Here is a 22,963-nt window from a genome sequence, read left to right on the forward strand (position 1 = left end):
CTGGCTGGCCACTGATGGATACGCATGGCAGCAAAGATTATAGACATATTTACTTGAATGACTATCAGTTAGAAAGACTGATATTCTGGGACTTCTCTGACGGTCCAGTGGTTAAGACTTCAGCTTCCAATGCAGATGACACAGGTTTGATCCCTGGTCAGGGAGCTAAGATCCCACATGCCTTGTGGCCAAGAAACCAAAACATAAAACAGAAACGATACTGTGACAAATTCAGTAAAGACTTAAAAAAAAAAGAGACTGATATTCTTATTTACATAGGTGGAAGAGAAGGATGTAAGCAGTTGCTTTACTTATTGGGAGAGCAAAATACTTTTCTTCATAGAGAGTACAAAAAAACAGAGTTTCTACAAGTTATGCACGTAACTGGCAAGGAAAAGATTTATTAATTTGGGACATGAGTTGTTTATCAGGCAGTTCTGCTGTTATTAAGCATCTTAGTTATTACTTCTTGGGGAATATTTGACAATAGCTATTGCACACAGATTGCACAATTTAAAAACTGTAATAAATAGTGTCAGTTATTAACAGATTCCAAACTTCTTGTTCTTCTTGAAAAAACTTTCATCTATTAGGATCCATTAAACATCTAAATGGGAAGAAACACAAGCATTTTTATGAGTGTCAGTGTTTTAAATAGATAATTGTTTGATAAACTACAGAAAAGGCTTAACTATATTGCTAAAAATCTATGTAAAAGGTTATTTTGCATTTTAGACAACTATGATCAGAGAAAAACAGATACATTCTAAGGGCCACAAACTTGCCTCCTGAATCAATACTCTCCCTTTTTGAAAAAAGTAATCTTATGCCATTGATCACAACAGACTGGAAATGAACAAAGGAAGTTACTAATGGATGTTAACAAAATGTAGGCTAAATATTTTAATATGCTTGATCTGGACCAAGGGAAGAAAAAACCACAATAACCTAATTATGTTTACTAAAACTACCAAAACAAGATCAAAATGAAAAATTTTACCTTATACTTAAGTTCAGAACAAGAGTAAAAATGATTTATGTGCAGTTTTTATACACAAAAGCATTTGGAAGAATGCACATGAAAATGTTAACAGTGATCTTATCTCTGGTTACTGAGATTTCAAGTGGTCAGTTTTTTTGTTATTATTATTTTTTTCTCCTCCAGATTTTTGTTTTTCTATACTGGACATATATGTCTTAGCTAATTAAAGAAAAAGAAAGAAAAGCGATGCAAACTCCAGCACAACATTAATCAATGTGCTTTGAAATTTAGTTTGGTGGTCCAGCGGTTAGGACTCTGCACTTGCCCTGCTGTGGGCCCGGGGTTCAGTCCCTCGGTGGGGAACTAAGATCCCATAAGCTTCGAGGTACAGCCAAATAAGTAAATACAATAAAACTTGGTTTGTCACCTGCTCCTGTATTAAAAACAAGACTCCACAAGGAGTTGTGATTCTTGAGAGCACCTGAAGCCTGGGAGGGCCAGATCTGAAAACCGCAGGCCACTCAGCAACTGGCCTGAGGCCAAACGGCTGCTTCCTGGCACAAATGAGAGTGGAACCAAGCCTCTTGATTCCAAGTCTGGGACTCTTGTCATACAAAAAGTGAAATGTGAAAATACATGCAGTTGCACATAAAAATACATCTATCTTCAGAACAGGCTGGCTCAATAGCAAGACCCTAGAAATAGAAATGGTGTCAGGTTAAAACCCAGTAACTCAGGCCAGATTTACCTTCAGAGTTTCACAGGGAGTGGTGCCTGGTGGTATGGGCTTCCCACAATGCTTGTAATATTCAGTTATAAAGACTGAAGCATCATCTAAACTATGAAACCAGAGAGAAGAAGGGCATGAGGAAAATGTAGGGGTGATATGCAGGTCTGCCATCTCGACTATGGCAGTGGCTTCACAGGTATACATCAAGATTTATCAAATGACACGCCTAAAGTATGTGCAGCTCAGTATACATATCAATGTTACCTTAAAAAATATTACTTGTTCATAAATGACAACCTGTAATTATGGCTAGATCACAAGCGGTAAACAAGCAGAAAGAAGTCCATGGTATCGGACTTCCCTGGTGATCCAGTGGCTTAAGACTCCATGCTCCCAATGCAGGGACCAGGGTTTGATCCCTGGAAAGGGAATTAAGATCCCACATGGCACAGCTAAAGATCCTGTATGCTGCAACTAAGACCCGGTACAGCCAAATGAAAAAAGAAATAAAAATTTAAAAAAGAAAAGAAAAAGAAATCCATGGCGTAGTACTGAGAAAGAGATAGTTCCCAGGGATCAGCACAGTTAGACCAAACAAACGTAGGGATGGATCCGGAAAGATTTCAGTCCTGATTGAGCTTTCTCTTTCTTCAGTGTCAACTCATTGTGCCCTTCTTTTTAATTTCCAAATCTGCTCCCAACACCATCCCAAGGGATACTATTTCTAAACTTGTGGTTACGGGAAAATTAGATAAGCTTAGCAAAAATGATGTTGTCATTGCCTTAAGTGTCTAAGGAGTAAAGTTGTCATGTTGGGTTTTAGAGCAGGACTGTGAGATACCTATTTGGGGATTTCAGGCAGCTTGATTAACTGTCTGACTCCAAGTTCATGTTCCAAGAGACTGGGTTACAAAATAGCTACTTCTGAGTATGTGTTAGCAGTATGGTATGTATAATGTAGTGATTCTACAGTTTAATATTCAGAGCCTTTAATTACAACCAAATAGCTTCATAATTATTGGATATCTTCCTCCAAAGTAAAGATAAATTTTAGGATATTCTACATTAAGTTTTTTTTTCTTTTTCATTAAGTTGTTTTTAAAAAAATTTTATCAACTTACCTTAATTCATCTGCCAAATAGTTTACGAGTTCAGTGATGTTGTCGGTATTCATCATGTGTGATTTCAACACTGGAAAGTATTTTGTCTTTGCCAAAATCCCAAACTCCTTCTTATCTATGATATTTTTCAGCACCAGACTTCTAATCTATAGAATAACAGGTATCATTATATTCAAAATGTGTTGAATGCCAGTTGTCTCTTTCAATACCAAAGCATTTCTGACAATTAGATTTTTAATTATCACTGCACTGTGACTAAGCCTTCCTTTTGAAGGAGGGGGCTGGGGGGTGGGGAGCATCGCTTTGGCCCATTTCAGCATACAGTGAATAAATTAAAAGTCATTGTTGTTAAGCACTTCGGGATATTTTTTTTGAGGAAAATCTGTTCACAGTGACAAGCATTGAAGGCTACAGATTTTCCACTGTGCACAGAAGTAAACAGGACACCCAGGGTCTCTGACTTTTAAAAATTTACTGAGGCTTTAATGAAAGCGACGTAACTGTATACATTAACAAACAGATGGAGATGGTGACTTTTCAGCTTAATCTTGGTTTGGGGAAAATTGATTACCTCCTAATAACAAATTTTTCATAACAAAAGGGAGAGGAAACTGCCACTTACTTGATGTGAAAACCCTACCAACTGGCCAGTATTCATATGCTCCTCTAATTGCTGTAAAATGATCTGAGGGTCACACGAGCCCAGAAAATTCTGGAGAAAAAAAAAATCAAAATATAATTAATAGAAAAGTATAATCACTACTAATTTCTGTCAAACCTGGAAGGTTTTCGTACTTACATTTGAAATATCTTAAAGCGTATCTAGTACAGAAAAAAGACCACCTCCATCAATAACAACAAAATTACTGAAGTAAGGAAAAAGCATTTTACAAATACCTATTTCAACAGCAAAGAGCTGTTTAATAAACATTTTGTCATCCTAAGTGCTAGAAGGAATCTATTTAAATACTAAAACTCTGAAAAGCATCAACAGATGAGTTTAAGACTAGTCAAAAGAGAAGAAAGTCAAGGACAGGCACAGATGGCTTTGAAAAAAAAAAAGAAACGAATAGAGCAAGTGACAAATAAAAAATATGTATGTTCATTTATATAGATCTTTATGTACTGGCTTATCTACCCATGGGGAAATCATTGTAAAACAGTTCAAAATGCTTTGTTCTATTTATTCTATAGTATAAAGGGGACGGGAGCTATTTTTAAAAGTTCTGTCCTCAGAATGCTCATGTGCCTTTGTTAGACACCCACACACAACCTGACTTTTCTATTTTCCACGACTAATCACCAAGTCAAGCTGCACGCAAGCCATCTTCCTCTGGTCTGTTTTTGTTGCCACCACCCTCCTTTGGGCACTCACCCCCTCAAGCTTCCCTGGCCTAGTCACGAGGCTGTTGTACGTGCATCAGGTGAGATGAATTTCTATCCAAATGCAAGAGCTTCCTAGGAGTTTTACTTCTTGCTCCCTCTCTCTTCTGATCAAGCCCAAGTGGATTACTTCCTTCTAAATACTGCCTGAGCATTTCACTTTGCACTTGCAGGAAAATTCACTGTTTTCCACTGACAGAGAATAAGGTCCAAACTCCTCTTAAGGCTTTCTGAGATGAGCCTTCATCTATCTTTCAGTCATACGTCCCACTAGACCCCAACACAAACCTTCTATCCTGCTCATGCTTTACAGGTTTGATGAAAAGAAAGTGCAATCTTTGGCAGGGGACATGCAACGTGAGACCTTCCACTTCCTTGGCAGCCCCAGATTAGTAATTTGTCAGATACCTTTATTTCCTGGTGCCTTTTTTCTGAGTGGGGCATGAGCATTAGACACGCTAATGCAAAAGCTGGAAGCTCTAACTGGACATACTGTCTGGCCACTCTGATCATGTCGAGGTCATCTGAAACTGGACATCTTCAAGAGAGCATGTTAATTAGTTAATAACCTGTCAGATTCAAGTCTATACATGTCGAGCAACAAATACTTAGAAGACTAAAAATCTATGATGTAACTACATGATTTACAGTAGTCACAAAAGGTACTCTACATTTACATTAAAACTAGGTACAAATTTTAGAGAACGCGTACTGAATATAAGTTCATTAGCTGCACTGCACATAGAAAGTAGACACTGTAAAAATAATAGAGATATTTTATTTTCAATCACGTGGTGTGCTTAACTTCCTAGGAAAAAGGCATTACTCATAAGGTATGTTTATTAGAAAGGAATTTTATAAGCAACAAATTTGATTTGGGGGGTAGGAAAAATAGTTTACTTACTCTAGAACAGCAATGAGACACTCACAACAATCTGACAGCTGACTGGGGCTTAAAGGACAAGAGGCTGAAAATAAAAAGCAACAATAATGTGTTTAGGAACTTCCCTGGTGGTCCACCAGTTAAGACTTTGCCTTCCAATGCAGGGGACACAGGTTTGAACCCTGGTTGGGGAGCTAAGATCCCAGCAGGCCTTGTGGCCAAAAACCCAAAACATAAAAAACAGAAGCAATATTGTAACAAATTCAAGAAAGACTTTAAAAATGGTCCACACTAAAACACACACACACACACACACACACAAAGAAACCAAAACAAACCCAATAACGTGTCTATATACAAAACTATAAAATGCTACTGTCAACATTTCAGGGGACAGAAAAATACCTGAAAGTAGCGGGATCTGAACCACACATTGCCAAGCTCTGCTGAAGTAGGGAACCTGTAGAAACACGTGTATTAAAGAACTCATGTCTCGGATCTTAGGAACTCTGTTTTGCAGTCACAGACCATATACATTTAGAGCTTATATTCTTGACCTTAAGACCAAAATCTTAAGTTGCTAGCTCCCTGTTCTAGATCATCAAGATTCTAGAATATTCCTCATACTATATATTTTAGGATATTAACACATAATCCTGGCTGATTTATTATTACTGTTTTTTGCTCTGCAAAATACTCTCTTATTTATATTTTTAAAAACTGAAATATAGTTGATTGATAATATTAGTTTTAAGTATGCAACATCGTGACTCAGTATTTTTACAGATTATCCTCCACTAAAGATTATTATAAAATAATGGTTATAATTCGCATGCTATGTAGTATGTTCATGCTGTTTATCTGTTTTTATTATTTTGGCTGTACTGGGTCTTAGATGCAGCATGAAAGATCTTTGATCTTCACTGTGCACGTGAACTCTTAGTTGTGGCGTTTAGTTCCCTGACCAGGGATTGAACAGAGGCCCCTTGCATCGGAAGTGCAGCCTTAGCCACTAGATCACCAAGGAAGTCCTGCTTATCTGTTTTATACACAGCAGTTCTATCTCTTAGTCCTTTATCCTTAATTTGCCACTCCCCGTTTCTCTCTGGTAATTACTTCTTTGTATTCTCTATCTGTGAGTCTGTGAATATACTAAAAGCCACTTAATTGTATACTTTAAAAGGGTAAATTTTACGTGTGAATTATATCTCAATAAAAAAGGAGATCTGTACGTGTTAATAGGAAACAATCTCCAAGATACCATCCAAGGTACCATTCCAAGATACCATGGAAAAAAACATTTCATCTGTAATGTGATTTAATATGTACAAAAATGAATACATACACACACACAATATACACATGCATGTATATATACACCTGCTTATATGATAACAGGAAAACTCTAGAAGAGAACAAAGAAAACTGTCAACAATAGTCACTCCTGGGGAGATTATGAAGGGAAGTAGTAAAGGAAAAATTTCATGTTTTACTTAGCGTATGTTCTAAGTTATTAAGCTAAGAATAAAATATATATTTTTGGTGGGCTACGGTCCGTAGGGTCACAAAGAGTCAGACATGACTGAAGTGACTCAGCACTCACGTATTATATATTATATGTATTACATATGTGTACAGTGATTGTGTATGTAACAACATGTGAAATTCAGAAAAGATGAATAAGACAGGGTTTCTGACTTTAGGAATCTTCAAAGTCCAAGATGGGCAGTCACATGTGTGATTAAAATAATTTATACCAGGACCTTCCTGGTGTCTGGTGGTTAAGAATCCACTTTGCAATGCAAGGAACAGGGGTTCTATCTCTGATCAGGGAACTAAGATCCCACATGCTGCAGGGTAACTAAGCCCAAATGCCACAACTATTGAGCCCAAATGCCGCAACGAAGACCTGATGCAGCCAAATAAATAAGTTAACAAATGTTTTAAAAATAAATAAATTATACCATGACCAGTGTTATAGTTGAGCCCATGTGTTAAGGGCATAAATGGAGATGTGATTCATGAGGCCTAGAGGACTGGGGGAAGTGATGTCTTGGGGAAGGCAAACTTCGAGCTGAGTATTCCTGGTCCAGGCACATTATAAAGGAACAGAACCCTGCAGCTTCACTGAGGAACTGACTACTTAATCCAGGGTACCTGTGAGTCACAAGGTCAGTGAGTCTAAAGATTAAATTCTATAAAATTTATTTTAGAAAACTACATACCTGCCACAGAGGATAGATGCTAGAAATGGCTGTTAAAACCTTCCTTAGATAAGGAATCTGAAAAAATAAAACAGAAAAGTTCTGAAGATTACCCAAATAAAAAATTCCAAAGTCCAATCTAGGAGTCCGAAACTTTCACAAAGAATATCAGGAAAATGTATCTTCTCTGAGGGTTGCCAGAGAAGGCCACTTATAAATCCACAAACATCAAAAGACGTCAGGGAATCTTCTGTTTGTTTCTAATGAAATTTACGTCAGTTTTGAGACTACACTTTCTCTGGCCTCATGCCACATTCTTTAAGTTGGGCATGAAACAAATGAGAGTGAAAATTTTCTGCATACATCTGTTCCGTAACAAGTATCAGTGCAAAATGTTTAGGAGGTGCTGCACAAAATCTTTAAAATATACCGCAGTCTAGGGCACTGAGTTTTACTTACCATATTGAAGCCAAGAAGCTTTTGCAAGAGTCCATTCCAAAGCTGCAGGTCATAGATTTTGTATTCTAAACAAAGCTCAGTCACCAACTTTACTGCCTGAAGCAGGGGGAAAAAAAAATCATACTGTTTCAAGACACCAGTAAATTCAACCATCTTTGGAAAAGGTAGGATAGCTGAAGACAAAATATGCTTACAGCCAACCTGTGTCTACTGCCTAATTTCAATGAAGACCCTCATCTATCTAGGGAAAGAAAAAAAAAATTATTTTTCTTTCTTGATGTTATGGACTCACAAACAGCATCTCAGGCTCCTCCTCCTCCCCTCTTTGTTTCTTGTGTCCTAGAACAGTTTGCCTATTGGCCCCATATCCTTCCTGCCCTGGGTTCCAGCTGCCTCAGAGACTGAACTCCCACTGGTAACTTACTAGAAGGAAGAGGAATAAACCTTCCTGCACAAGGACAGTCTGTCTAGATGAGGACAGACAGGCTTGGAGGGGATTAAAGAAGTGTTCCCCACACCACCCCACCCTGGTAGGAAGGGATGGCTTCAGGCCTTAGGCTTTTGGGTGAGAGGTAAGGCGATTTCCAAGTTGCCGTGTCACCTGCCAGGAAAGGAAAACACAAAAGCTCTCAGAGCAGCAAACCTGTTCAGGAACCAAGGGTTTCTTTGGATCTGTCTTTCAGGGATCTGAGTGCTGGCAGGCAGCACTAGAGGATAGAGGCCGCCACCGCAGGTATCTTGGTGTACATACCATGGGTTCGTGGCTGTGGTTTTTCCAAAGACCCTTAATCATTCCTTCTTTAGGGCTGTTGCAAAATAATTCATACGTGATGGGGATATTCAGCGCCTCAAATGATGCCAGAAAAGTTATACATTTTAAGTAAGATCTGGAAAACAGAGGCAGGAAATGGGAATCTCCTCACTAGCCACATTTATGTTTAAGATAAAAGCCAACACTTAGAAATATTGGACTGGTCTATTACATGTCTGTTTTAGGCTTCTAAGATATAGTCAAGAAATATTAGAAAGAAATCAACTGGAGGAAAATGAAGAAAACACTCAGTTTCTGAAAGTCTCAAAGATTCGAGAGACAAGATGTTCTTCAGGGCCTATCTCCTCTCTGCCTGAATAAGGACTCTCAAGACAAGAGCATCTTGTTGACATAGCCCCCTCTAATGCAATATTCTGAACTAAGAGGCTTAAAAGTTATGGTTCCAAAGAGTGAGCCGTTCTCTATTAACACAATTTTTAAAATTCCACTTACTTCACTTCTTCGATGGATTTTTTGAAGAGAGATTCTATCGTTTCCTTGTCAGCCAGATAGAGGAGACACTGCAGGGCTCGAGTTCTGTGGGCGAAAGTGAGCTGGTGCATGCTGAGCATCTGCAAGACCAAAGAGGTTTCAGAGCTGCAGCCGTGGGTTCTAGTTGGGTAACTGAGCTTCAGCCTAGGTGACATGAGCCACGTTGGTTTTCAAAAGATTATAGCCAGGAATTCTCTGGCAGTCTAGCGGTTAGGACTATGCACTTTCACTGCCCAGGGCTCAGGTTCAATCCCTTGTGGGGGAACTAAGATCCCTCAAGCCATGTGCATGGCCAAATTAGGGAAAAAAAAAAAAAGAAAGATTGAAGTCTATGTTTGCCCTTGAGGGAGCGGGTTCAGTGGTTCTCAAATTGTGTTCCACGGGACCCTGCCTGGGGGCTGAAGGGTTCCTCACAGTCTTTCAGAAAGAACAGGGTGAGAACCACTTTCATAATAATACCATGATGGACTCTACCATTTACACTTTGTTAATACCGGTTGGCCAAAAAGTTAAGGTTAGGTTTTTCCCATAAGACGTTATTTAACATTGAAAACTTGAACAAACTTTTTGACCAACCCAGTATGTGCACTCATTCTGCAAAAGCACTGGTGGGTAAACGGTAGGAACGGCTGTGACAGCCGCCGCCTTCTTCACATTTTCAGTACTGAAAACAAGAGACATGTCCACTTAAGAGGGTTCTTGATGAAGCAATAAAAGTTCATTTTATTGACCCTCAACTCCTGAATATATAACTGAGTTCACGTTTGCATACACGTTATTAGTTAACCAAAACGTATTCATGAACGTCTACGTGACACGACAGGAAGTCCACATGAACACAAGGCAGTGCGATGATTTTCTCAGGGCAAAGCACTTGTATGACTGAGCTGGGGGCTGAAGCTGGTACTTTTCAAGGAACACCATTTTTACTTACTTGCCAGGATAACTATCAGATAAACTAAGATGCAAGAGAAAGAGGGATTTCCTTCCCGCCGCTTGTCATCAAGGACAAACGATCAGCATCTTAGCCTTTCCCTCTTTTTCCTTCCATTCTTGGACCTACATCTTTCCTTTCCCTCAGCTCCAACTGCCTCAGAGACACTTTTTTTTTTTTTTTTTTGGACCACGCCCTGTGGCTTGTGGAACCTCAGCTCCCTGACCAGAGAGCAAACCTGAGCCTTCGGCACTGAAAGCGCAGAGCCCTGACCTCTGGACTGCCAGGAAAGTTCCCCAGAGAGCATTCCTATACAGACAAGCCTGAAGGTCAATCACATGTTTTTACGGATGAGGGGAAGTTCTGACTAGTTAACAGTTTAGTGGGGAGGGGGTGCGACAGGTCAGGCAGGGCTTGGAGACCAGGGTGGAGACTTCTCTCAGGCCTGCTGGTTGGGGGTCCCTGGTATTAGGAATGTGACTGGGGGCTTCCCTGGTGGCTCAGACAGTAGAGTCTGCCTGCAATGAGGGAGACCTGGGTTCAATCCCTGGGTCGGGAAGATCCCTCGGAGAAGGAAATGGCAACCCACTCCAGTATTCTTCCCTGAGAAATCTCATGGACACAGGAACCTGGTGGGCTGCAGTCCATGGAATTGCAAAGAATTGGACACTACTGAGTGACTAACACTGGACCAGGGTGTTAGGACAGTAAACGTGGATAACCCGTGGGAACAGCCAACAGTTGTACCACTCAGTTGGCAAAATAGGATGTTTCTGCAGCCAGCACTAAATGGAACTCAGCAGATACTACAAACCTCATCTACAGAGTAAGACAGAGTAGTTCGAGTAAGTACAGAGAAAGCATTATGTTACTCATCTGTCAATAGTAATACGTGGGGAAAAAATGTTAAGCTAGATATGAGATACAAAGATGAGTTTTAACCAAGTTTTTAGAGCTTACGGTTGTGGCTGATGTTGCAAAGATGAACAGCATTCTTGAACTATAATCAATTGGACGAGACAGAAGGAGATACAGGACTCTGAAAAAATATTTATTACATTTAGATTTTAATTTAGTGAATGATTAGCAAAACAAGAGATTTGCTTTATTATCCATAAAAAAACAGCATCAGACAGCTCAAACAATGGCCTGAAGGGCTATGGGTCAAGGCCACTGTTTATTTTCCCCTTTAAAGGATGCTTAATCTGTTCTTGGATTCCTTCACAGCTAAAGAAGATAATAAAGACACAAAAGACAGGCTTCACTCTTCTCACCTAGGAAATGGCTAAGCAACCTCTGATAGTTTAAACCTCTCTGGTTAAGAAATTAATACAAACCATAGCTGCAAAGTACACTGAACACCACTATACATGGAAACTTGTGTTTTAATTCATAGGACCTTGTTAGTGGCACATTTTAACCTTGGGACTCAGGGAAGACTGCCTGCCTTCCCCCAGGCCCCCAAGAGAAGGGAAAGATGGATCAGGCAAATTGGAGGAAGAAGGGATAGAGATTCCAGTGGGAAAAGACAGGAAGTTATGAAATTGCCATGAATTACTCTCTGGGATCTCCATCTTGGGAGTTTTCTCTATGACCTATTCCCCCTAAGCTTTTCCATGTTGGCTGCTTCGGCCAGATGCTCCAGGAGCTTCCTCTTGCTCAGACAAAGGTGTTCTTGCTCTTGAAGGACTAACAAAGGACGAGGGAGTGCCCAGAGGGAAGGAGAGCCTGGAGGGGGTACTAGACCAGTTCTGCCCAGATCAGGAGAAATTCTTTTCTGGGATTTATCTTCCTATATCCTCTCTCACTATCGGATCTCTAGGGCTGACGTAGGGGGTAGAGCTTCATGAGTAACCCGACCTATTGACACTTTTGGCCTACACCATAATGGCAAGAAGCTGGCATGCATGCCACCACTCCCTCTCCCATGCCTAAGCCAAGCATCATTAGTGGATTACCATGTTTTCTGATTTGAGCAACGATAAGAGTCTGCTCAAGAGAGCAAGCCATTACCAATCAGACTTATAGTACGTGATACCAGTGTGCCTTTCTGGGTCTCAGTCTTAGGTTAGAAGTGAAAGAGGAATCCTGGTGGCCCATATCTGAACCAGCCTAGCTTGATACGGACAGAGAACATGTACAAGTCTGGGGTCAGAGTCCTGGCTACGTAAGAGTTTTCCTTTGCTCATGGTACATTCTCTGCTAAATGTACGAACTCACAGAGGATTCAGAAACTCTGGATCTTGGTTGTTTCTTATTTATTTGACTGGAGATATTTAAACACACTCATAGTCATGTGTCAATGAACTGATTCTTCTCAGAGGTTCTGATGCAAGTTATACTAAGAAAGCCTTTTTTAAAACCATTGGTTTTAAAATCATTGGTAAGATTCCTATTGGGGAACAGGGTGTAGACAAATAAGTAAAGGAAGAATACCTTCGTAGCGTTTCATCTTCTTGAAGTTCAAACAATTCTGATGGTGTCTTTGAAAAAGTGGATAAACAAGTTAAAAACAGAAGAAAATTGATTGACTACATAAACTTATGAAAGTCTATTAAATGAAAAAGTCCAACATGCAAAATTATATTTACAGGAGGGGGTGTGGTGCAGTGGCCGAGTACACGCTTAGCGTGTGCAAGGCCTGGGGTTCAACTCCCAGCACCTCCATGTTTGATGACAACAAAGGGGAAAAAAAGATTTTTAAAACAATTACATTTACAGATAAGAAATTAGTGTAATTCATCACTTTATGAGAAGATTCTTGCTTTAAAAATGGGTTTACTCAAATTCATTCGGTCAACAAATACATACTGAGTGCTTACCATGCACAAGGCATAATTCTGGGCACATGGGTTCCCTGAGTGAATACAACAAATGTTCTTGTCCTCCTGGGGTTTACATTCATTGGGTAACTTTTAAAAGGAAAGGACTGTGAATTGTATGAGTTGTCCATTCATTTAGTATATATTTATGGGGACTTACACAGAAATGCATTAAGGTGCATTAGGTGTATAAATACAGTTCCTAGTCTCACAGGGATTTCAGTTTAGTGTTCCTGATTTATGCCTATGTTAAAACATGGGAGTTTGAGTGTCAACCGTAGATTCTATGTGGCCTAGATATGCTTCTAACTCTTCTGTTTCTATTGATACATGGTCCTTGCTCTTGGTAAACACTTAAAGCTAATGTCACATCAGTTATACTATTTGTTTACAAATACATTTTTTTCCAACGATACCTGCCTAGGTGAACAGAAGAATTACAGAATCTCCTTAATTAAGTTCTCCCTGAAAACTCAGAAGAAACAGTGTAGAAAATTTTGCATTTGAATTGCTGAATCCCATCACAAATTTATATGTTAATATTATTTCTAAAAAACTGATATTATGTGTCTCCTTACGTGATACACTGAAGAAAATGTATCACCCATAGAATATTGTTGCTAAAAATCCATAACTTGAATCTAATCATGAGAAACATCAGAAACATAAATCCAGAATGAGACATTTTGCAAACCAAAGAGTCTGCACCCTCCAAAAAAGACAAAGTCTCAGCACAGATAAAAGAGTTAAGTAAAAAATCATCAATAGAGACTAAGTCAGGGCTATGGGTGGTACAGGGAGGAATTTGGAGAAGAGCAGGATATTACACTGTCTCAAAACACCTCCCTTAGTAATTACAAAAGGAAATATAGTAACTGTGTCTGAGAGAAATAGACAACAGTGTAACAAAGTTATCTAAATTCACATCCTCTGTTTGGGCAAAGAGGCATCATGTGCCTCTAAACCTCATACCCTGGGAAGGACACCCTATCACCCAGGTAACATACTGCCCAAAATGCAAAACTCCAGTCTTATCATGAGGACACAGAAAAGCCCAAGGGGAGGGGCTGCTGACAAAATAACGAGCCTGAACTGTTCAAAAATGTCAGTGTCATGAAAGACAGAAAAGTTATGGAACTGTTCTAGAGTGAAAGGAATTACAGACATGACAGATACAACATATAATCCAGGATTAGATTCTGGTCTCAGAGGAGAAAATTACTGTAAAGAACATCATTGGCACAACTGGTTAAACTGTAACATGGACCATAAATTCAAGTATACAAACATATACATATATGTATTTTATCAATAGTGTATCAAAATTGTGTCTGATTTTTATAATTATACTGTGGTTCAATAAGAGAAAAATCTTTGCTCTTTGAATTATACCCCTAATTATTAAGGGTAAAGGGGCATGACACATGGAATTTACTCTCAGAGGGTTCGGAAAAATGTTATGGGTAAACATATTATAAGAAGAACTAAGAAGCAGATGTGGCAAAATGTTTAAAAACTGACAGATCTGGGTGGAGGATACAAAGCTAATTCTTCTGTACTATTCTTGCAACTTTTCTGTACCTTTAAAATTATTTCAAAATAAAAAATAATCATATGATCCTAAAGTCTAAGCATAGGCCACTTCTATTATATAACAGTTCATCTGAAATCATCAATTAAAAGAAAGAATGTATCAACTATACTTCAATTAAAAAAATACTGGCAAGTGAAAAAAGAAAAGATAGACTAGCTGCAAAATAATATTTAAAGGAAAAGAAAAAGTAAACAACTTCATTAAAACTCATCAGATAACAGAAGGTATTAAAATGCTCAAATGTTCCTTCTAAGATTCTGTGCTTCTAATGAGAAGTCATATCATGGCAAGACAAATAATTACCCTCTTCTTTGAGAAGACGCCACTGGCTCATACTCAACAACAGACACCATCAAAGCAAGCACTTACTTCACCAGGTTTGGCAGACGGGCACAGCCATTTTTCCAACAACATGTCCCAGACTTTTTCCAAATTAATTTCATTGACTTCAGCTATTTCTTTAGCAGCTGTGTGAATATCTAAGATATTCAAGATAAAGAATTAAAAAAAGAACCCCAAGTTTTCAGTGCAAGATACCAGGGAATCAAAAGGATAATTCTCCTTGGATGGAAAGATACAAAAAGAGTTTTGCCCTCACCAGGATAATCTTTCCCAGATGAATTCTGAATTCTTTGATTTATGCTGGGATGTTCGTACAGACTGACAATGAGATGTACTGGTTTTCCGATCACTCTTAAATACTCTGCAGTGTTCAGCTTGTGGGCTATGAGCACAGCTTCCGTGCCTGATCGCCGATACTGAACATGAAGCTTCTTCAACAGAGCTTCAGCTTTTTCACGTGTCTCATCCTTTTAAAAAATTCCAAGCAAACAGAAACTTGTTTTCTAAATCTTCAGTGAGACTAAGAATCCATCTTTATCAATCAAGGTCCTTTCCTGCCTTAGTTACAACCTTAGTATCTACACTAAGCCTCATCTTCTTTCTCCAGTTTAGGTCTCCAACCCTTGAAAATATCTATCACCAAGGTGGGCTGAAAAGGGATGCTAGAGAGCACAACTTAAATTAAAAAGAAAGTGGATTCTGACAATCCAGAGAGGTGAGATGAGGGCAGGGGAGGGAGGTTCAAGAAGGAGGGAATATATGTATACTTATGGCTGATTCTCATTGTGGTACAGCAGAAACCAACACCGTCTTGTAAAGCAAGTATCATCCAATTAAAAATAAGTTTTAAAAAAGAAATAGAAATGTGAACCTAAAAAAAAAAGGCAGAACCTGCACCCTAATGCTCATAACAGCATTATTTATAATAGCAAAGATACAGAAGCAACCTAAGTGTCCACTGAGAGAGAAAAGGCTATAGAAGATATAGTGTGTGATGTGTGTGTGTATTTTCCAGGCAAGAGTATTGGAGATATATATATATATATAAAGGAATATACTCCACCATAACAAAGAATGAAGTTTTGCCATTTGCAACAACATGGACAGACCTGTAGGGTACTATGCTTAGTGAAATAAGTCAGACAGAGAAAGACAAATATTGTATGATGTCATCATTTATCTGTGGAATCTAAAAAATACACAAGTATATATGCAAAACAGAAATAGACTCACAGATAGAGAAAACAAACTAGTGCTTACCAGTAGGGAGAGGAAAGCTGGGAGCGGGGCATGAACTACTATGAGTAAAGTAAATAAGCCGCAAGAATATACTGTACAGCACAGGGAATACAGCCCAATATTTTATAATAACTATAAACAGAGTGTAACCCATGAAAATTTTGAATTAGTATGTTGTACACCTGAAACTACTATTGTAAATCAGCTATACTTCAGTTTAAAAAAGAAGGAAAGAACAGCCTCCCATCTTACAGTTCAGACTCACCTGAGATGGAATATTCTGAAGCCACCTCTCAGCTAAATACAGGCAGAATTTCAAACTGGACATCTTGAAGGAACCTAAAGAGATAAAGAAAGACTTAAAAGAAAATCATAATCCTTTCAAGACTATGTATTTTAGTCAAAATAGCCAGTTTTAAAACAACAGAATGGCATACTCATTGTTAAAAAACAATTTAAGCAGGACAGAAGGAGACAAAGTAGGAAGCAATCCAGAGGGCCATCTCTTCAGCTTCTATTCCTATTCCCTAGACCTCTACATTCCTCTGGAAGTTCTCTGTGCAAGTGTGCACACGTGTGTACAAGCGTTTTATCCCAAATGGGATAAGATCATATATGGAACATAATCTGCTGTTCTCACTTAATATATATCTCAGATATCTTTCCAAATCAGCTACACAGTACTCTATTCTATGAATACGCTTTATTTTTTCTAACCAGTTTTTGACAAATGAGCATTTAGAAAAATTACTTATTTTCGACTTTTGTTACAACTGAAAACATGGCAATAAGTGTTTGTGTACCTGTTTGACCATGTGACAGTGTCTAAGGTTTCGTTATAGAAAGTACGTATGATTGGACATGAGAGGTATGAGTTTATACTCAAGTTGGGCAGTGCCTCTGGCACTAAGCCCCAAGCAAGCAACACTGCACCTTGCTTAGTTCACTGGTGCCTCTTTTTTTTAAATGCATTTATTTAGCTGCTCCAAGTCTTAGTTGTGGCAGGCAGGATCTTTAGTTGTGGCGTTTGAACTCTTAGTTCTCTATAGTCTCTTCAAATAGTTTTAGATGTTATCTCAAAAATATTCGAGTTGCAGCATGTGGGCTCTTAATTCCTTGACGAGGGATTGAACCCAGACCGCCTGCCACTGGGAGCACAGTTCTAGCCCCTGGACCACCAGGGAAGTCCCCTCACTGGTGCCTCTTTAACATATGACAGTGCTACAAGTGAGGACAGGGGGGCAAATATATTTATTTATTTTTATTAAAAAAATTTTTTAGCCATGCCACGCAACATGTGGGATCTTAACTCCCTGACCAGGGACCAAACTCCTCCCGCTGTACTGGAAGCATGGAATCTTAACCACTGGACCGCCCATACCTTTCTAAGCTATTATACTTCTTCTCCTTAAAAGAAACAGAAGGAAATGAAAGAACCATCATTTTTTTTTTTTTTTTACAAGTTACAAAAACAACACAGCCAACCATTTGAAGCTCAATTAAAGGAAGAATCCATACCTTCTGGGACATCCTGGGCAAGACTGATGGCGATGGCTACGGCCCACTCTGGGTTAACTATGGACAACAGGTAGCATTCGATGGTTTGAGTGATCTTGGCTATCTCCTTGTTAATTAGTGTTGAGGATTTGCCCTGCGTTAACTGCAGGAGCTTGGGCTTCAGCTTTTTTTCAAATACGTGTTTGGCTGTAGACACATACAGAGTGTCCAAAGAGAACTTCAAAGAAGGGAAAAGTTATATGACTGACTTATATGCTCACTTTTACAGGCTTTACGTAAATTTTTCTGCAGAGGGGCTGAAAGAATTACAGAACAAAGATACCACTTTCACAGTTTTAACCCATTACCTTCATTAATTTGGAAACTAAGAGCAAGGTTGGGAAGGATTCTTCACTGAGTTCTGTAGCTGGAAAGGAAACAAAGATAGTACGATTTACCTATGGAAAAGGTTTTGGCTATTCAGAACAATTCAAAAGAGGTTAATGAACATACAGAGAATTTTCCAGAAGCTCTGTGCTGTGCCAAAGAATATTAGGTGAAAAGGCAGTCTAGTTTGGGCAGCTGATGGCAAAGTTATGACGTGCTCCAACATATACTGATGTTCTAGGTCCACTGGGGGAGAAATTCTTCTGTATGACTTCAAGTGTTTCAGAAGACTTAGTGCCTGTATTAAAATAAAAAGGTTTTTTCCTGTGAGATTAAACTAATTGTTAAGAGTTTTATGTCTAATTCTATACCATCACAGGATTCCACTCCTGGGACAGTCTCTCCTCATAAAGATGATCAAAACCTTTTGTAGTTTTACCTTTAAAACTATTATACTATTCTTCTAAACCATAACTTCTGTGATTATTAAAGAAATTACACTAATTTCCACTGGAAATTAAACCACCACAATGCTGTTGCTGGTGGGATGTCTTAAACTCCACAGTTCGAAGTTCTCTATAGTCTCTTCAAATAGTTTTAGGTGTATCTTAAAAATACTCGAGTTTACTTTAAGTACATAGGCAGTAGACCTAAAATCAATCCTCTGTGTCCTCTCTTAGGGCTTCCATAGATTCCCAGGTGGCTCAGTGATAAGGAATATGCCTGATAATGCAGGGGACACGGGTTTGATCCCTGGGTCAGGAAAATCTGCTGGAGAAGGAAATGGTAAACCACTCTAGTATTCTTGCCTGAAAAATCCCACGGACAGGGGAGCCTGGTGGGTTACACTACATGGGGGTCACAAAAAGTTGGATACGACTGAGTGACTGTGCACACATACATCTTCTTTTAAGTTTATATCTTATATTTTGGGGGCTTGTATAACTTTTTTTTTTTTTTTTACTGTACCTAAAGGCTTGCAGGATCTTAGCTCCCCAACCAGGAATTGAACCCTGACAGTGAAAGTGCTGCATCCTAACCACTGGAACGCCTGGGAAATCCTTGGGGCTTGTACTACTTTTTAAATCAACCCATTTTCTTTTGATTTTTAAAAGCTAATTTGAGAAAATATATAAGCTCCTATGACCAAAATATGTAAAAGAATAGGAAGTTATTTAAAAAAGTGTTAGTTGCTCAGTCGTGTCCCACTCTTCGAGACCCCATGAACTGCAGCTCTCAGGCTCCTCTGTCCATGGGACTCTCCAGGCAAGAATACTGGAGTGGGAGGCCATTCCCTTCTCCAGTGAATCTTCCCAACTCAGGGACTGAACCTGGGTCTCCTGCACTGCAGGTAGATTCTTTACCATCTGAGTCACCAGGGAGGAAGCCCAGTAAGTTACTGCAAGTACTCAAATAGAATTAAGTCCAGGACCTACCTAATATAGAAGGCTAAATCTGATTCTGGGTCTTACATGCTTTGGGATTTTTTTGCCAGATGACAAACATTTTTGCCTTAATTCTTCTATATCAGTCTTTTAATGGCTTTGTACTTTTGGTGAGTTTTAAATTGCCCCAGTAGAGCAAAAACTGGATTAAGATAGACTTCTCTGGTGGTTAAGACTTTGTACTAGACTTTATACTTCCAAAGCAAGGGGTGCAGAGTCAATTCCTGGTTGGGGAACTAAGATCCTATATGTCACAAGGTGTGGCCAAAAAATAAAATAAGATAAGGCATGGAGAATAAAAAACTCTTTTTACTCTGTATCCCTTTAAAGAAAAGGAAATAGAGTAAAAAAAAAAAAATGTACAGTTTCAAAGGAGCTCAGAGAACAGTTCAGAAAGACACCAAATAACAGTAATTTTTTAAAAATTATCTAAATTAAAAACATAATTTTAAAATCTATGATATATTTGTTTTACCTGATTAATATTAATGTTGGTTATCTTCTCATCAGCTCTTTCTATGACTTTCAAGACAACTTCAATCATCTCATAGTCATAGGGATCCAACTGCATAAAAACAAAAATACATCAAAACTGAAGATGTTGCCATGCTGGTTGATGTTGCCAGTTATGTTCATTGGCACAGATTACAAATATAACACCTCAGTGCATTACCGTATTAAATTATTCTTTTAAAAAATGAACTAACATTTTCTCATCTCTAAAATCAACTCTTAGAATAAACACATGTGCTTTAAAACATCTTGAAAGCTCTTTTTAAAAAAACCTGTATGAGGCAAAGTTGGGTGAATAAAGAAAAATGTTCTTAAGGGACTAAAAGCCTAGAAAAATAAACATATAAAAATTTTACAACTTTATAAGATTTTTAAATTAAAATTCTATTTCTGTCTTTTATGATGAAAAAATTAGAACAGGATAAAACTGACCTTTTTTTTGAAATGACATAATTAAAAGTGTGGGCCTCCCAGTAAAACCTTTTCAAAGGACTTCATTACAGCTATAATCACATACAAGCTACAAAAACTAGCTGGGTGGTATCTATATATGCTTATAAAGAGAAAGGAAATATTTCCTTTGTTCCATTTCTGCCCACATACCATTACTTAAAAAAAAACAATTTAAATGGCAACTAAATTCACATGAATAATAACACTGAACAAAGTGAGAAGATGATTTCTATAGTACCTATAAATTTTGAGCTAGTCTATATTATTTTTGGCTGAATTACAGACAAAACTTTAACTGAAGTATTTCTTGTAGTCATATAGTTTTATTTCCCCACCCATCCACCTTCATTCCCCCATCAAACTACCCCTTGACCTCAAAGTTCCAATTCTTAGAAGATCCCCTAAAAAAAAAAGAAAAACCAGACAAGAGCACAAATACGTGTGTATGAAGATATTCCTTGTAACAACTTAGAGTAATTAAAATTTGCAAACAATATAAAAGTCCATTCATAAAAGCCTGGTTAAACAGGATATTTCATCCACATAATGGAATAATAAATACATATCTACCAAAAATGGGAGAGATGTCTATTTATTGACATGTAAAATATGTTAAATGAAAGAGAGTAAAAAGATAGTATATTTAGTCTAAGATCTAAGATATCTACCGAACTATTAACTTTTTATTTATAGGAATGGGATTATGGGGAAACTTACTTTTTGATTTATATCCTTCTCTGTAGTTTGATCTTTTTCAAAGAATGTGTGCTATTTTTAAAAGTCTGGGGAAAAAGGGCTATTTTTATTTGGGTGGGGGGAAGACAGGAAAAGTACTATATTAAATTATAATAAGAATACAGAAATCTAAAATTTTCTGAAAATACCTTACAAAAAAATATAGGACTTACTTTTCCAATTTGTTACCATATATACCTGATTAGTTAAGGGTAGGAGGGCTGTTTGAAATGACCCGATGCATTCATTTCACCATTCATCTACCTTATGCAGTATTCCACTAAGACTGATGACCAAATCTTTTGTGCTCGTCAGTAAAGGAACCATTTCGAGGGCTTTGGCCAGGAGTTTGGAACGCTGCTGCTTTGTGGATCCTGTGCTCACATCTTCCTGGCTCTGGCTGGCATTCGTGTTGTGGAGGAGTGTTTCAATGAACAGCTGAAGGGCCGCATCAGCATCCAGCTGAAACGTGCTGAAATGAGTATTCAGTTACCCATGAATCTCCCAGAATGCATGCCTTTCTAGACAGAGCTTCTCACAGAAAACTCAGGTTTACATACGACAATTTTAAAGTCATTCCCTGAGATTCTAAAGGTCATCTAAATTTATTCAGTGGGAATGCCTGAGGCAAAAGAGTCACTGTCAACCAAAGAAAAATCACCGACGCCATGTGAGCATAAAGATGGTGAAATGAGCCTGACAAAATTAGAGCTCTTTAAATTTCACAAAAGAGGTCAATACCAGAAAACAACAGGCAAAAAATCTCCCAGTTTCAATTAAAAAAGAAGAGGGGGTGTGTGTACCTCATTCTGGCTTTGCAGCAGTCCAAACTGAAGAATGGCAGTTTTGTTACATCAGAGTACAGGTAAATCAGAGCTACTTAGAGCTGTGAGTAGCCTCCAGTTCCTGACTCGCAAGTCCAGGATGGTGACAGCCAGGGACAATACTCCCCACCATCCACAAGGACAAAGAACCAGATCCCTGTCTGGTGAGGAAGGGGACTCAGCAGTCTCACTATCAAGAACTCAAGATTCCACTCATCTGTCACAAACTGGGTGAGGGTTACACCATCCATGGTATTTTAGAAATGATCACTTATTATCTGACCTTGTGCAGGGCACCTGAGAGGGGTATGTTCACTCATATGTAAACTGGTGATAATATACAATAAAAGTGAAATGAGATGATGTGTGGAAAACCACTTTGAAACTAATTATGGGCCAGCAGATTTAATACCTAAATTTATCAGACAAATAAAACTCAAATGTAAATGACAAATCGTTTGACTGTTCTCATTACACTAAGCTGTATCTATAAACAACATTTAGTCTTAGATTTTTTAAGTTATTTAAAAAAAAAATTCTCCCTAAATCATACTTTCACCAATTTTAATTTAAGATTGCTTTGAGCCCCTAAGTTGATTTGATACAGAAGTTTACTTGCTTAGAACATCCCAAGCTTCTCTGATCATGTAAATGGTCTGGATTCTGGAACACCTATTAAGACCAGATTCCTGGGCCTCAGATCCACTGAATCAGAACCAACAGAGGGACCCAGGAATCTGTATTTTTAACTAAGGGCCCTAGGTGATGCTTATCATGAGGCAAGCTGGGAAAACACTAAACAGTGAATTTAAAAGGTGATATATAAGAGAATCTAATCTGGTTTGGATTTACTCAGTGTAGGGCTGAGCAAAAGAAAACATCAGAGGTCATGGGTCATGTGTAATAATCATTGTTAATCACTGTGTTCTCTCATTAGGATTACCAGTTTGTTGCGCTAATAGCAAAAATACCATTGAGATTTAAAGAATTACCTGCAATATTCCAGAATGATGCTTGTGTCCATATCTATGTTCTTCACAAGAGCTTTGATGAGGTCTTTCTTAGTGAGAAAATGTTGCCTGAAAACTGGCTGGAAAGAAATCTAGAAATAAA

General features: G+C 38.3%; 1 protein-coding gene across 1 annotated transcript in view; it reads right to left on the minus strand.

The window, feature by feature from the left end:
* Window positions 1-372: 372 nt before the first annotated feature.
* KNTC1 (kinetochore associated 1) overlaps window positions 373-22,963 on the minus strand; it is a 66,267-nt gene continuing 43,676 nt past the window's right edge. The window contains exons 42-63 of the mRNA XM_040250779.1: window positions 22,843-22,952; window positions 21,291-21,498; window positions 19,801-19,890; window positions 18,007-18,178; window positions 17,862-17,920; window positions 17,515-17,731; window positions 16,262-16,335; window positions 15,014-15,224; window positions 14,785-14,894; window positions 12,436-12,482; window positions 10,960-11,038; window positions 9,027-9,145; window positions 8,514-8,649; window positions 7,763-7,858; window positions 7,325-7,381; window positions 5,505-5,559; window positions 5,121-5,184; window positions 4,625-4,754; window positions 3,456-3,545; window positions 2,834-2,979; window positions 1,731-1,821; window positions 373-607 (exon numbers count right to left, since the gene is read on the minus strand). Coding sequence (XP_040106713.1) covers window positions 590-607; window positions 1,731-1,821; window positions 2,834-2,979; window positions 3,456-3,545; window positions 4,625-4,754; window positions 5,121-5,184; window positions 5,505-5,559; window positions 7,325-7,381; window positions 7,763-7,858; window positions 8,514-8,649; window positions 9,027-9,145; window positions 10,960-11,038; window positions 12,436-12,482; window positions 14,785-14,894; window positions 15,014-15,224; window positions 16,262-16,335; window positions 17,515-17,731; window positions 17,862-17,920; window positions 18,007-18,178; window positions 19,801-19,890; window positions 21,291-21,498; window positions 22,843-22,952 — 2,379 coding nt within the window. The 3' untranslated portion in view covers window positions 373-589. The remainder of the gene's footprint in view (window positions 608-1,730; window positions 1,822-2,833; window positions 2,980-3,455; window positions 3,546-4,624; window positions 4,755-5,120; window positions 5,185-5,504; window positions 5,560-7,324; window positions 7,382-7,762; window positions 7,859-8,513; window positions 8,650-9,026; window positions 9,146-10,959; window positions 11,039-12,435; window positions 12,483-14,784; window positions 14,895-15,013; window positions 15,225-16,261; window positions 16,336-17,514; window positions 17,732-17,861; window positions 17,921-18,006; window positions 18,179-19,800; window positions 19,891-21,290; window positions 21,499-22,842; window positions 22,953-22,963) is intronic.

This window comes from Oryx dammah, unplaced genomic scaffold (genome assembly GCF_014754425.2).
Source record: "Oryx dammah isolate SB20612 unplaced genomic scaffold, SCBI_Odam_1.1 HiC_scaffold_12, whole genome shotgun sequence".
Lineage (NCBI taxonomy): Eukaryota > Metazoa > Chordata > Mammalia > Artiodactyla > Bovidae > Oryx > Oryx dammah.